The 14,800-nt window shown below is 37.7% G+C and overlaps 1 protein-coding gene across 3 annotated transcripts in view; it reads right to left on the bottom strand.

Annotated features, from left to right (window-relative positions):
- LOC104367404 (N-acetylated-alpha-linked acidic dipeptidase 2) overlaps positions 1–13,357 on the bottom strand; it is a 34,964-nt gene extending 21,607 nt beyond the window's left edge. The window contains exons 1-10 of one of the 3 annotated variants that reach the window (XM_009974519.3): positions 13,209–13,357; positions 11,596–11,707; positions 8,390–8,576; positions 6,880–6,981; positions 6,022–6,147; positions 5,153–5,339; positions 3,961–4,054; positions 3,585–3,680; positions 1,312–1,397; positions 554–673 (exon numbers count right to left, since the gene is read on the bottom strand). In XM_009974519.3, the coding sequence (XP_009972821.3) occupies positions 554–673; positions 1,312–1,397; positions 3,585–3,680; positions 3,961–4,054; positions 5,153–5,339; positions 6,022–6,147; positions 6,880–6,981; positions 8,390–8,576; positions 11,596–11,707; positions 13,209–13,290 (1,192 nt within the window). In that variant the 5' untranslated portion in view covers positions 13,291–13,357. Of the gene's footprint in view, positions 1–553; positions 674–1,311; positions 1,398–3,584; positions 3,681–3,960; positions 4,055–5,152; positions 5,340–6,021; positions 6,148–6,879; positions 6,982–8,389; positions 8,577–11,595; positions 11,708–13,208 lie in introns of those variants that run through there. The other 2 variants (XM_032991143.2, XM_032991144.2) reach the window with 2 other exon arrangements.
- Positions 13,358–14,800: the final 1,443 nt, after the last annotated feature.

Below are 14,800 nucleotides of genomic sequence, written 5' to 3'. Positions count from 1 at the left end.
ACACTGACAGCAGTATCAGCAGGTAATGTACAACACAGCTGCTCACCACCCTCAGACCAACACCCACCTGCTCCCAGCCAGCAAACCCAAACACAAAGGCCCCACAGCCACACTCCCCAAAAGTGACAGCTCCTTCCAGCCCTCTCCTGCCTTTATATAGTGAGCACAGTGTCACATGACATGGACTATCGGCCAATCGGGGCCCAGCCCTCCAGCTGTGCTCCCCCCACCCCCGCACACAGGTGAGGGCACTGGGGCCTGGGGAGCCCCTGGGGTCTCAGGGTGCTGCAGCACTCCTCCAGCTACTAAAACCAACAGGAACTCTAGTCCAGCCTGAACCAGGACAGATGTGAGGGAATAAATTCAGCCAACTAAGATGCAATGCTACATACGCATCTCTTCAATGAATTTACATCTTTCATAATGATTAATACAACTTTCTGTAGAGGTGAAAAGTTAAATCAACACAACTGCTTATGGAAACATTCAACACAGTTCCTCAAAACTGCTGTTTTCCATATCCATCATTTTATGTCTGTAATAAGTTAGTTACCTTCCATCTTCATTTTACCAAAACTTCGTACAACTTCCTGCAGAACAGCTGCACCTGTAGTAGGATCAATACCACCAAATACCCAAGAGTCTCTATGACCTCCTAAAATAATGTATCTGTCTGGGAACAAACACATAATATCAATCCTTAAATAAAAATGCATTTAGATTACCTGTATTTCCTTTGATTTCATCCCTACTTGTGTCAAACAAAATATGAAGTTTAATACCAGTGCTACAAATTTGTTTTTTAAGGTAATCTGCAATCATTCACTTGTTCTATGGAAGTATATAAATGAAGACAAGAAATATTTTCTACATATATTTCCCTGTAAAAGTCTCTCATGTATGTGGCCCGCTATGAACTAGCAACAATAGTATGCTGAAGTCCCAAATCATCACTGGTTTTCTGTACTTTGCATTGAGTTAATTTTTGCAAAGACAAAATGTATGAATTATGTAAGGGGTAACCTACTGTAAAATGACAGGCTTTATAAAAAAATTCTGTGACGGTAACCTACTGTAAAATGACAGGCTTTATAAAAAAATTCTGTGACATCTATCATTCTAACATCCCCATTCAAATATATTCTTGGGAATGCCAATGAAAAAGACTGTGATGGGAAGGGCAGGACAACTATTAAGAGTTTCTAAGATTTCATATTTGACTATCTAAAAAGCTTGAAGTTTCTTGCAACATGAGAACAGTTTCACCAAACACAAAGAAGGAATTAAAATCATTAAGCACCCAATGCCCACCTGGTTCCACAGCTCCTCTGAGGATGCCAATGACATTGCAAATTCGTGTTATTTTATTGTTTGTATGAACATGCATTCTGACTCTTCTGAAATGAAAAGCAATATGGGGTAACCATTTCTGACTGAGAAGGCAATAAAAAGTCAACGTTGATAAGCTGTAAGCCAGAAAGTTAGTGCTTTGGTTCTGCTTTGTGTGTTCAACGCTGATCTAACCTGTCATGCTCTATGAGTGTCCCATTTTTTATTTCAGGATAACCTGCTGACAGAAATATGTCTTAGAGACAACCCTAGAAAGTGGGACAATGTATAAACTTTCAAATATTTACAGAATTTATTGAATTGTCATTTATGGGATTCAATCGGATAATTAGGGGAGTAAACTGAAAAGCATACACAGTAATTAAAAATACATTTCCATTTTGACCAAAATTATAATTGTGGATATACATATTTTTATAAAGAATATACTTTGGTTTTCTAGCACAATTCTGTGTAATAAGATAGAACTTGGAGAGAAGGTCATTAGAAATATTCATTTAGGAATAAATAGAAATCTCTGTTTAAGACAGCAGATCTAAGTCATCAAGACTTGCCAATCCTCCATGCTTCTCCCCCAGTAAAATCCAATTGTGAAATTTTATGAAAAGGAAGGAAATTCAGGCATTAAGAGTGCTAAAAACAATGTAGTATTCAGAACCTCTTAACCTGCAGAAGAAACAAAGCATCAAACAGTGCTTTTTTTGTCTGGCAAAACCCCAAGAGTTTCACATTTGAAGTTAACTTCTCAGCAGCAAATCTGCATAGCTGTCAAAATCAAAACCTACTTCAGGACAGCTACTGGATCTTTGCCCAGAAAATAACTGTCACCAGTGCCTTGAGCATGCATATACTTGCACACTTTCCATGTGCAAGTGACTTTCTACCTAGACTCAGAAGGTTTATTTTGATATGGAGTTACTCTGAGAAAGAAGTATATGTAGTATTAACCCATATTTACAAAAACTGTTACCCTATCAAGTAGGAAGATGTTAAAAAGTGCATTCAAAAATATTTCCCATGGATATGTTTTGTGGATGAATCATATTGCTTCTTTTCTCACTGTTACTCTTCAAGACATTCCAAACAGCAGTTTAATTATGTCAAATATACTTTCTTATTTATTTATTCCTACCATATTAATTTTCAGCTAGTGTTAAAGCAGAACTGAAAAGAATAATAATCAATAAAGTCTTTATAAAATTATATATTCAGGCATACATTGGTTTTGCAGGAGGTGGAGCAGTGATAATGATACACCATTTTTACACCATTCATTGCAGTCCACTACCAGTTCTGATGGAATAATATCTCATGGAAACTAAAAGTATTTTTATGTGAAAAAAGAATAGAAAAGCAATCTTTAGCTTTATCTATTTCAGCTTATCGGTATAAACAAGGAAGAATGCTATGACTGTCCTTGACAGCCAGTCAAATCCCACATTGCCAAATGCAATTTTTAGGTGGCTTGATCTGTTAAAAAGTGACTCTGTTAGTAGTTCTGGAAACCTGGACAGTTGTATTTCTCTGTTACAGCTGAAAAAATGTTACTACAAACATACTATTCTTAATCCAACTGGTCAAAGGCTATTTCTACCCAAGCAAATTATGTGCATTGGGCTATTCCATGCTGTTATTGTTCAGAGCTTTCAACCATGCAGCCTACCAGCTTTGGGGAACAGTTGATGGATCTCTCAAATCATTGCCACACTTCAAAGCTCTAAATTCACAGAAACCCTTGGAGGCTTTCAGTGGAAAAGGGAAACATATGCAGAAGAGAATTACTGAATTGTCAGTCCTTCCCAGTTGGACTGGTACAAGCTGGCTGTCCAGTTGTCCTCTTGGTCATCAGAAACAGAAAAGAAAAACCAAACTTCAAGTGAGGACGAAGTTTAGGGTTAATTCAACAGTATTAAAAATACACCTACTTACAGCTATAAAGCCATTTCAAAAAGGACCAGTGAAACAACGTCTGAACCTTCAAGTAGGGATAAAAGTTGGAATAACAGGACTGGACCTATACCCTCTGAATCTGTCCATTCATTGACACTGGGGACACTGAGCAAAACCATGGTTTTGATAATTTGTTTTCAAACACTAATGATTATCACCAAGTGCTGCCCACTCAGAAGGAAGCAAATTTTTCCAAAATATCTCTGGATGTATTGTTTCACAGTCTTTTTCTTGTTGAGACTTTTTCTGCAATATTTTATAAATAGGCAAGTGTTAAAACAGACCTTGTAGAAGAGTTTGCAAATCCTGGCCCTATGTTGTAAGACACATTGAGACTTCCCTTCCAGCTGCTGTCTGGAGCTGTGGGTCCTCCCATTGCACTGTTAAGTGAAAACCAAGACAAATGTAGTTGTCCAGTGGACTAAAATCTTAAATTTTCTTAATGATTACTGCACCTAAAACAAGGTGGGTTTACAAAATTCTTAAAAGAATTATGCCAGAAACAGATTGCTTTGAATTTTCCACATTTTCTGAAGCATACGCTACTACAAAAGAACAATAAATCCAAGTAACTGCATAGATTTTACCATCTTAGCATAAAAAATTTTGTGTACATTTGTGAATACTGACTTCTGGTGAGGAGGACTGATGCATACTCACCGTAATAATACTTCTGCATCATGATATCCAATGGGATGAACCGGGATTTGGGGAATTCCTACACCTTCATTAACTTTATACCTGAAAGCGTACTCTGAGAAACCAGAATAAAATGTCAAATTTATAGTGTTCTTAGCAACTTTCACCAAACTGGAAACAATTTTGAACAGGGCAGCCACACAGTGGCAACAAGGATGCATCTTTTTTTACTTCTTGCATAATTTTTTTGATATTGCTTCTAGAAAACAAAAATGTAATGACAGAATCATGAACCCATTAGTGCATCTGCACAACTGTGTGAGCCCCCACATTTGATGCAAGGTTAGATTTGCTGTCCATCCATATTGTTACACCTCCTCAAAGCTGGTGTGTGAGATGAAGATAGTCCCTGTGCAGCCTGTTGGCAAGGTGCAGAAGACATTCACAGATGCACTTACTTATGTTGAAGACAGTCAATGTCTCTCTGAATCTGGTGGGCCAGGCACACACAATCTATCCTGTTTTTTCAGTAGGTTGTTGTCTTATGCCCCCAGAAATGGTCACACAAGCCAGCGAGCTTTCCAGAAGCACCCCTGTATTCCCACCCCACCTGCATACAGGACTGGTAGGCATCTCAGTTCAGACTGAGTTCAGGATGCCCACGAGGACAAGACAAGCACATGGTGCCAGGTTTTGGAAGACTCCAGGCTACTGTTATTTTTACTACAGAAATTTTACTCCCTGCAAAGAGAATTTTAAACTGTTTTTCTTCTTGGAATTTAGGATCAGCAAGGAAACATACCTCCAAGCAAAGCTATTACTCCTCTTTGATAGTAGACTATAATCCAGTTTAAACCAGTCATTTTGAGAAACACAGATATTTAAAAATTACTATAAATTCTCAGCCATTTTCTGCTGCTTCCTGGTCTGTAAACCTACACATCCTGCTTTTCTAAGGGTTACAAGGCTGGGATCATACAAGGAGATTTTTTTAAAAACTTGCTTTCCCTGCCTAACTCAAAAGCAACCAGTTAAAATGACATACAGGTAGAACTGAGTCTGCAATAGGAAAATTAACTACTGCTAAAAATAATTTTAAGCAGCTTTTTTCTTTGCATTTTCACTGAAAATAGATGAATTTCTAGTGCCATGATAACTTTCAGCAACAGTTTATAAAGTACTTGACGGCCCAGGGTACAGATCTTTTGCTCACCTTTTGCAGGGTAACCTGGTGTTAGAGGGTCCCCTGCTCCATTCAGGTTTAACACATTCCCACGCTGGGCTCCTCCATCTGGAAGGTTCCAGCCATCTGGATAAGTATCTACTCCTGGGGCACAGTAGTCAGCAGGGTCGGAATAAAGTATGATCCCTTGGGCTCCTGCTAATATGGCATTTTTAACCTGTAAAATTATTTGCTTTTCAGAAATGCTTTTTTTTTTTTTTTTTTTTTTTTTAATGCAGTAATAAATATGAATGTTGCAATTTACTTCCATGGGGACATAGTTTTAGAAGTTGTATATGTGGAAGAGTGAAAATGGCCACAGACTCAGCAGAAGAACAAACCACAGTGAAACCCAGTATGTTCATTATTTGTGTCACACCTTTAGTCATAGCTCAAGGTCATGAAATAAAGCACAGGACACAAAACTCAGGCACAAAAACTGACTACTATCCCCACTGTCCCGCTATCACCAGTTTTGTCAGAGTTGTTCTGTAAAGTAAGAAGAGTTAGTTATTCAATCTCCATGCATCAGACTCCTCTTCAAATACTTACTTCTTAAAAATACAGTAGTTCCAAGGATGAAAAATATTAAAAGCCTTGGCTGTACAAAATACTCAGTTCCCTAAGCTAATCTATTGAAAAAACTGCCTAAGGACTTTACAGTCATCTCAGCCTCAGGAGATTAATATATTCATCTGTTTCTATTGTTTTGGAAATTATTCGTAGAATGCAGTCACAATGGACACATTGCAGGGTTCCTTCTGCTCATATGTTTTAAATCACAACCCTCATTAGCTCCTGCCAGCTCTACCATGAGCAGTGTTTGACCCACACAGGAAAAAATAAAACACAACCCTTACTTTGTTTCCTCTGAAGATCTTCCCGTATCTGGCAATGACAATCTTTCCTGTACAGTTAATTCCCATTTCACGCTCCAGCTTAAAAAAATCTTCAGTACGGCCATAGTTCACATATACCAGATCTGCCTGCACAGAAAAGAAAAGCAGTTTCATGGCAATTGGACATTTTCACATTTCTACAACGGAGATCCAGTGCTCATAAAAACAATAGCAAAACATATCCATAATATTCTCAGCTCAAACCATTGACCTCTCTATATTATCCTGCACTTACCAGCAGCCCTATAAACTGAGGTTGGAAAGTAAACCAACCTACTTTGCTAAACTGACAGATTTCTGTGGCCATTATAAAATAGCCATATTCCTTGCATACACAAACACTATTATATAATTTCATCCATTTATGCAATCAAAAGTTGTCCCTGACTTCTTCCTCCATGATGAATTATCAGAATGAGTGTGTTTTGTAGCCTTTGAAGACATTCGCTTAATTCAAAATGTCTTCCAAATTGATTTATATATTGCTCTTTCCATTTAAGACTTATGCAAGTCCTCTCCATATTATTGAGTAATGTGTAATAATTTGAGATGTATCCAACATTTTCCATAAAGATAAAAGCTTTTCACTTATTATGTGTTTCAGAATTCTAGCAATTTGAGAAAGATTTTCTTTGTAATAGGAGACTTCTAACCTTCACACAATATGTGGCCTAGCTGTCCTTAAGTGTTCTTTTATATTAATGATTAATTAAAACTATTGCAACAAGTATTTTGAGAAGTTGAAGCAATCTATCCCAGAAAATGTTTCATAAAATATGACTTCAGCTAATAATAATCTCCTATATAATTTTTTCTTACCTCTGGCACTCCTTGTGCTGAAAAAGCATTATATGGTGGTAGTATATCAGTAACATTTTCATACCCCTGTGGAGGTGGCTCAAACAATGATGTATTGAAAATCTATCAATAAATAACAGAAGTCTTTGGTCAAACACTCTATCTCCAGGCACAAATTTGTACACTAAGCTTGGTTATTGCAAATTGTATGCTAGCTTCCATAAATTGTTAGCAAAAATACAATTCTAACTAGCACATCTAAGCAAAAAAAAAAAAACCAAACAAACAAAAAAAACCATCTAGGGATACATAGCTGAATTTTTATAAAAGAATGCTAATATGAATACAGAGAGATAGATCACTTCTCAGAAGATGCTCGAGTCACTGCCTAAACCTAATCAAAGAAGTAGCTGAAGACTGCCAAGAGGTGGTGACAATAAAAATACACCTAGTTCATCCACGCCATCACAGGTATTTTTTGTGATTACTCCCACCTGTATTATTACTCTTCTTTTTACCAGTTACGCTCCAGTTAAATGTGCTTACCTTTATCACTATCTATTCTAACACTCACGTTGCCTCAAGGTTCATGTCCACTCTTTGTCACCTTGTGAGACTATACCTGAGAGACTGTTACTGGGTTTCTGGAAGTATTTCTCCATTCTTTCACCTCTAAGATCACGTCAACCCCAAGCACGTATTCCTTAGTTTATACCTGAGCTCTTCATCCCTAACTATGTACTATGATGCTTCTCTAGCTGTTCCATCTGCTGACCTCGCTCAGGCCCTTTGTGAGATTTTACATCTACTTCTTTATTCCCCTGTGTGTACAAAATTAAGATGACTATAGACCGACTTCATTATGATTTAGGAGACACTAGAGGAAGCCAGTAGGATCATGTTCAGAGCCAATGAAAGGAGGTAGTACTTCATATAATGGATAGTATCTGTGTGGCATTCTTCACCTCAACATGTTGTGGAAGCAAAAATTGTACAGGTGTTCAAGCAGAGATTGGATAGGTGTTTGGAAGAGAGATCTAACAAGGGTCACTAAATGGATAAATACTTGGAAACGAGGTCTAATGAGGATTCTTAAAGAGACTAATTGTGCCACACTTAGAGAACCACTGAGCTGAAAACAGCTAGACACTGGAAGAATTGCATGCCCTAAATACATCCCTTTGTTCTTAAACTTCCCTGTGCAACCATTTCAGGCTGTTTATGGAAACAGGACATTGGCCTAGGTGTATCCCTCATCTGGACCAATATGGACATTCTTACACCTTATGGTCTATTGGTGTTAATCACAGCCTCTCCACACATCCTCTACTGTATGAGGCACTGAGATTGTAACCACTCTGCTGTTCTGCTGCACAGTCTGGAAAACCATTTCTAAATATGAGTTCCCTTTGTGCTGGATTTTCTATCATATTATAAAGCACATGCTAGGATAAGTGTGTGGAAAAAGAAAAAGGCACTGTTTCTTTAAAGGATTCTTATATCAATATAGTTTAATCATTAAAAAGATCACCTCATTCCCTTGATCATCAATTACTGAGATGTAGTTTGGCTGCGTTTCATTTGGGTATGAAAGAAGCACATCATAATGAACAAGTTCTGCTGAATCCAGTCCAAATTCCTTCCACTGGCCTTGAATTTGTTTGGCAAGAAGAAGATTTTGTTCTGTTCCTGCGAGGTGAGGTAACTTGGTAAACGAGCTAGAATAAAACAGAAAATTGCTAGTAAAAACCAAATGCAGAAAGGCACAATAGTGAACTAGAATCAGTGTGTATAAAGCTTGTCTTCAAGACACATGCATGGAAAGTAAGGTCTTATAGCTAAAGTCTGAGCTGTTTAACATTTGTTTATCAGTTTGCATCAGGATAAGCACAAAATATAGTCAAAGCAGGGGATCTTTCCTGAGGCCTTAAGATAAGTCAGCTGCATAACAGAAATAGAAACATCTACATACAAGCAGTGAAAATCAGTGTCAAAGACATTCAACAAAAGAATATGAATGGTATGCAAGGAGCAGAAATAGATACAGAAAAGCTACACATTCAGAAAGGAGCCCTCCAAATAATCCTGGTATCTGATGATGGGTTTGTATATTGTTGGCATAACATGCACTAATTAGTTTAACTTGAAAATCATTATGTCAAACTATCATCAGGGATTTGTTCTTTTTTTTTTTCTTAATCAAAAGCCTGAATAACAAAAGCCTTTTTAAAAACATTTATATCCAGATCAGATATAATACATAATGGTGATAAACTGTCAGAAAAAATATTCAGACCCTCTGGGCTACCCTACAAAAATCTATCTACAATTTGTTTGGTCCACTGAACAAACAAGTTATGGTGAACGCGGATCATTCAGTGGGTACTAAACACCAGTTTCAAATTCCCAAGAGGCTACTTGTTAATGGTTGCCTCACGGATGTCAGATACCATCAATTACTGTTCATTAATGGTACCAAATACTATGATTAGTACTACTTCAACCTGTCAGTTCAGACTATTTTCAACCCATGTAACAAGTTGTTCTTCAGTATGTGCTTCCTGAGCTTCCAAGCAGGAATGTTGTGGGAGATGACGTCCAGAGCCCTGTTAAAGCCAAGGGTGTTACAGCCACAGTAATGTCCCCAGTCATCCACGTAGACTGTCATTTCCTTACAGAAGGCGGTCATGCTGATCATATAAACAAATAGTAAATAAATGCTGACTGTTCCTAACTATCTTTGTGTCCTTCACGTGTTTGGAAACAGATTCCAGAAGGATGTTTGGTCACCCTTCCAGGGACTGAAGTGAAGCTGACCAGCCCACAGTCCCCCAGGTTGTCTTTCTTGCCTTACTTAAAAATGGGCACAACATCAGCCTTTTTCAGCCACCATGGACGTCTTTCAATCACCAGAACTTCTCTTAGACAGCAGCCTTGCAATCATACCATCCAGGTCTTTCACACGAATCCCATCTGCACCCCCCAGATTTGAATGCATCTAGATTAAGTAGACCATAACTTTCTGCTCCCTGCTGTTGTCTTTCCCTCTCTTTAAACTGTGTGGGTACACATTGTGATCTGGAATCAACCTTTGTCAAAGCTTGTTGCCTGTCTTCTTGCACTTTAATTCTCTAGAGTATTTTAAGTGCCTTTTAATTCATTTAAATTAAGTTCAAACACTACGTATGCCATAAAGAAAAATATACTGAACAACACATGATGCTTTTTTTCAGTTTTTCACTTTCAGTTTCACCATTTCCAGAGCTATGATTCAATGCAGTCAAAGTGTCTGCATTTTCCGAGACTCAACGTTTGTTTTCCCCACTTGATAAAAGATTTAGTAGTCTGAAAAGCTAAGAATATGGATCAAAATTCTCAAGTTCACTTTTTTTATGATTTTAACAAACTTTTTGGATAGAGGATTAATATATTTTTTTATCTGCAGTACCTGCTTTTTATTTGAATTTAGGAAAACAAAACGAAAACCAGGATGAAGCATTTGGCCCATCATCAAAGCAAGCAGACAAAACAGATACCATTAATACCCTATGGCCAAGAAACTTTAGCGTAATTGCAGAGATATTTCATGCTGTCATCAATTTCTATGTTTCCTACACTCTCACTCAGACATAGTCTTCAACAACTCTTCAATCTACCAGGAGCAATAAATACAAAATAAGGCCTATAGACTTAAAAAGCTAATTGATGTTTACAGATTAAACCTTTTGATTTTAGAATAAATGTACAGAAATCAAATTTGTCAGTAATCCTTTGATGTTTATGATGCAGCTGCTGACTTACATGCTGAATATCAACATGTTACTAGCTAGAGGTTATATTTGTATATTTGTTTATTTTCTGTGTGAATATATTTGTTCCTCTGTAGAAAATATAAATATGCAATTTTTTTTTTTTTTTTCATTTCCAGTGAAATACACAGCAAAACAAGAAGCTATTGTTATATCCCTAGCATTTTAGATGTTTTGGAAAAAACATGTGGATGTACTAGGATGAAAAAAGTATATTTAACAACAATTACATGATGCAAGATTCAATCAATCATACACACACACTGTGCGTGGACAGGGCCCTTCATCTTCTGAAACAGAAGACAGGTTGTAATGGAATCTCAAGCGCCCAGTTAACAGCACATTATCCAATATGGCCACACTAAAGAAATTATCAATTTTATGTATATATGAAACTCAGTGCCATGCAAAATTTGTATCATTTTTAATATATCCATTTTCTACTTAGACTAGCTGCCCAAACTGGAAGTTTAAAAAGACACTGGAGAGATTATAAATCAAATGTAATGAATAGCAATCAGTGTATCCCAAATACAGTAAAATCATCCCATTTTGAGACAAGGCAGTTATCCAGTGGTAGAGCTTCAGACATTTGTGAAGAAAAAACAGACACTTGTACTGCATTAAATCAAGACTATGGAAAATCATAACAAAAAAGCATGATAAGCACTGGCAGTAATGCAGCTCAAGGGATGTACATTTAACAGTACAACCACTCCAGAAAGGTAATTTCAAAAATGGGGAGGGGGAAACAGAAGGGTTGTGAGTCTCTCCGTTCTCCTTCCCTCAGACATTCTGTAAAAACCAAGTGCTTCCAAATCATCTTAACAGCTCTGCTTTCAGAGGCTGTTCCTTGGAGCTGGTGTTATCATTTTCTGGCTTTTATGACTGATAAAATTATTCCAAAACCAAGATGCGCAGGGCTTACCGAAGGAATTGCTTGATGTTTTCTGGTTTCATTTCAGCCACAAGTTTCTGTCGCACGTTTTGATAGACATCTGAAGAGTTGGGGGTTTTTTCGGTTGGTTTTGTAAACCATCCTGAAACACATTTGAAAAGCTTTTTGTTTAGCAAGAACCCCACTCCTCACATGTTACTGAACAGCCTCATTAAAACCATGAGGATTAACAGGGCTTAGAGCACCCTCTGTCAGTGTTTGCTGGCACAAACATAAAGTGAAGCAGAAAAGTAAAATATACTTAATTGACTGAATTGTCAAAAAAAGTGACATAATTAAAAGAGTACACCCTAAATCTCTGGTAAATACAGTCCTCTTTTTAAGGCGGATTCATCTCTGATTAATTTTAAACTATAGTTTAAATTCTTGTTTGCAGTGTGAAGATTGAATTCCTGATACTTGTGATGAAATTCTCTTATTTAATTTATACATATATTTAAAAATGTGCATGAGCATATATAAAGTGAAGTTCTAGGACTCAACAGCCAAACTTTATAATAGTTACAGATTTAGGGAAGGGTGGGGTTAGTTTATTTAATAATTAAAGGAATAAAGTTAATTGTGGTCCAAGTCAGTTTTAAAAGGTTAAAGATTCTTCAGTAGCCATAAATCTGAAAGGAGAGAATATATCAACTAAGTGAATTTGTCTTTAAAAAACAAAACAAACAAACAAACAAAAAAACCCAAATAATCCTTTTATTATCATAGCTAGAAAATAACGAACTGGAAAAATTGTCATAATAAAGCCAAGTATATGTGCTGTCACATGCACAATATATATGACCTGTTAGACTTTAATTTAATTTTAGTAACACTCTGACCATTACCATGATACTGGATCAGACCAAATGTCCATCTTGCTCACTATCCTGTTTTGGAGGATGGCCAAAAGATAATGTTCAGGGAAATGTATGAGAATAGCACAAGCACCATCATTAAAGTTTTTTATACTGAATAGCCCTTATAGATTTTTCTATCATGCCTTAACCTTAAGTGTGTGCTACAACACAAGTTTAAAATGGACAGATGCAGACATGCAATTCTGGACTTAAAATCAAATGCTGCAGGTGACTGCAGAAAAGAATCTAATGTTCTAGAAAAGTTCATTGTACATGATGAAAAATTCAGCAACTCTACTCTGGCTGTCAGTCAAAACTCCTCCTCCTCTACATTATGCCCTTAATTTCTAAAATAGCAACTGAATAGGAGTATCTAAATAGATCTTCAGTAAAAATCAGGAAATACAAATAACAAAAATAATCCTGGAGGTTTTGCAATCACAGAACTCTCAAACTTTTCTAATAATCTCTCCTCTCTGAACATCTGACTGCCCATTACAGGAAGCTGTCAATTCACCAGGGCTGGTCTTGGGCTGAATCACTCAGCTGTTATATTCCTCACTCTCTAAAGACCAAAACTGCTAGAGAGAAAACGCTCTTAGAAAACGAGTGGGACAAGTGTTTTATAGTGTCCCTAAAAAGCAGTAAAAGCTCCCTGGTGGTGAGTTAATCACAACAAGGGTTGCACGCAAGTACCTGCAGAGGGCAAAGGCTGTGCCTGAGCCCCTGTGACTCTGTACTCACCTGCAAGAAAGCCCAGCAAGAAGCAGCCCAGCAGCCCGGGGCAGCCCAGCCATGTGCAGAGGGTGGCCTTGCTCCTGGCCATATGGGCACCGGTGGCCGGCTGCTTTTCAGGCTGCGAGGAGGGCAGGCAAGCAGCTGCCTTCCTCCTCCTCCTTCTCCCCCTCCTCCTCCTCTTCCCGCCCTCAGCCCCAGGGCTGCCCCTGGCTTCTGTGTTCTGCCTAACAAACCTTAATCCCTGAATGATGATGATGATACGATCTTCTGAGTGCAATAAAACAATTCCATTTCTTAGTCTCACCCCGCAAGACAGTTTGTGTGTAGCTGTATGTGTATCTCTGTAACAAATATGCATCTAGACTGTGCCCCAAGCAACACATAAGCACTATTTTAAAGGTTAATTTCTACTCATTATCAGGACTTTCTGGTTTTGAAAGATCCTGGTTTAGGCTTAGTCACAATCAGTATTTATTCCACTGGAAGTGGCTAAGAGATGAAGTGGAGGAAGGGAAGACATGTTTTCTCTTCACAGAGGAAGCTCTGAATTGCTCCCCTTTGTAATCCATGGTTACATTAATCCTTGGCAAGTGATGAATACTTAGAGCAGCTCAGAATACAATTTAGATTAGCCAATGGGGACACTTCCAGATGTCATCCAATTTGCAACTGGGAAAAGTTGCAAAAATATTTCCTATATTCTCTAGCTTTTTATATTTTGCATTACAAGGTACTTAGGATCAAGTATCCCTAGTCTAATTCAGCCAAAATCCATCAATATCTCATGGGAAAGAACACAGCTTCAGCCCAGGGAATAGTCAAGATACTTTCATAGAATCATCATATTTTGTACAAACTTACCCTGGCCCTGCACATCACTCCTTGCTGGTGAGTTCCTGTGCGGCTACGTGGGAGCCAAGTCTGATCTTTCTGTAACTGAGGACCTGCCCACCTGAGACTGGTTATATGGCTGAAGACAGGAAAGCTTTTCTGGGAGTCTGGACATGCTCTGACATCTTACCACTCACTCCCAAAAGAGTCCAAAGTAGATACATTTTGTGAAAGAAACATCAGTGCACCAAGTATCAAAACTTTCTTAAATATATTAGGTTGAACTGAAAATACTCAGAAACTGCTGAAAAGACTGGTTAATGTCCTAATTACTTCACTAAGGCTTTTCAGAGATTAGAGGAGAATTACACCACTTGCGTATTCTGCACCAGTCACAGCCACTGTTTTAAGCATACGTCTGGATGTCTTTGTTCAAATGATAAGCACATCCACTTTTGTGATCTTTTTTTCTGTCATTTCCCAACTGCTCATAAGCCATCACAAATTCTGAACAGCAAGGACTTTTCACACTAACATCTCACTTGACATATACGAACCAGATGGAATTCCACCTACAGAACTTATAAAGAACGAGCATATTGATGTATTATTAGCATTTATATAGCACCACAGGTGTAGGACTGGCACATAATAGACAGTAAAGTGACAAGGGCTTTTGGAAATTACTATCTAAATTAGAACTCCCATGATGATAACATCAGTGGAGGAAGAAGGTAAGAATAGCAACAGTGAGAAAGTATGAAATG

Source organism: Tyto alba, unplaced genomic scaffold (genome assembly GCF_018691265.1).
Source record: "Tyto alba isolate M040663 unplaced genomic scaffold, T.alba_DEE_v4.0 Super-Scaffold_2, whole genome shotgun sequence".
NCBI classification, from domain to species: Eukaryota; Metazoa; Chordata; class Aves; order Strigiformes; family Tytonidae; genus Tyto; species Tyto alba.
Note: the sequence above shows the minus strand (reverse complement) of the source record. Positions and strands in the feature narration are given on the sequence as shown.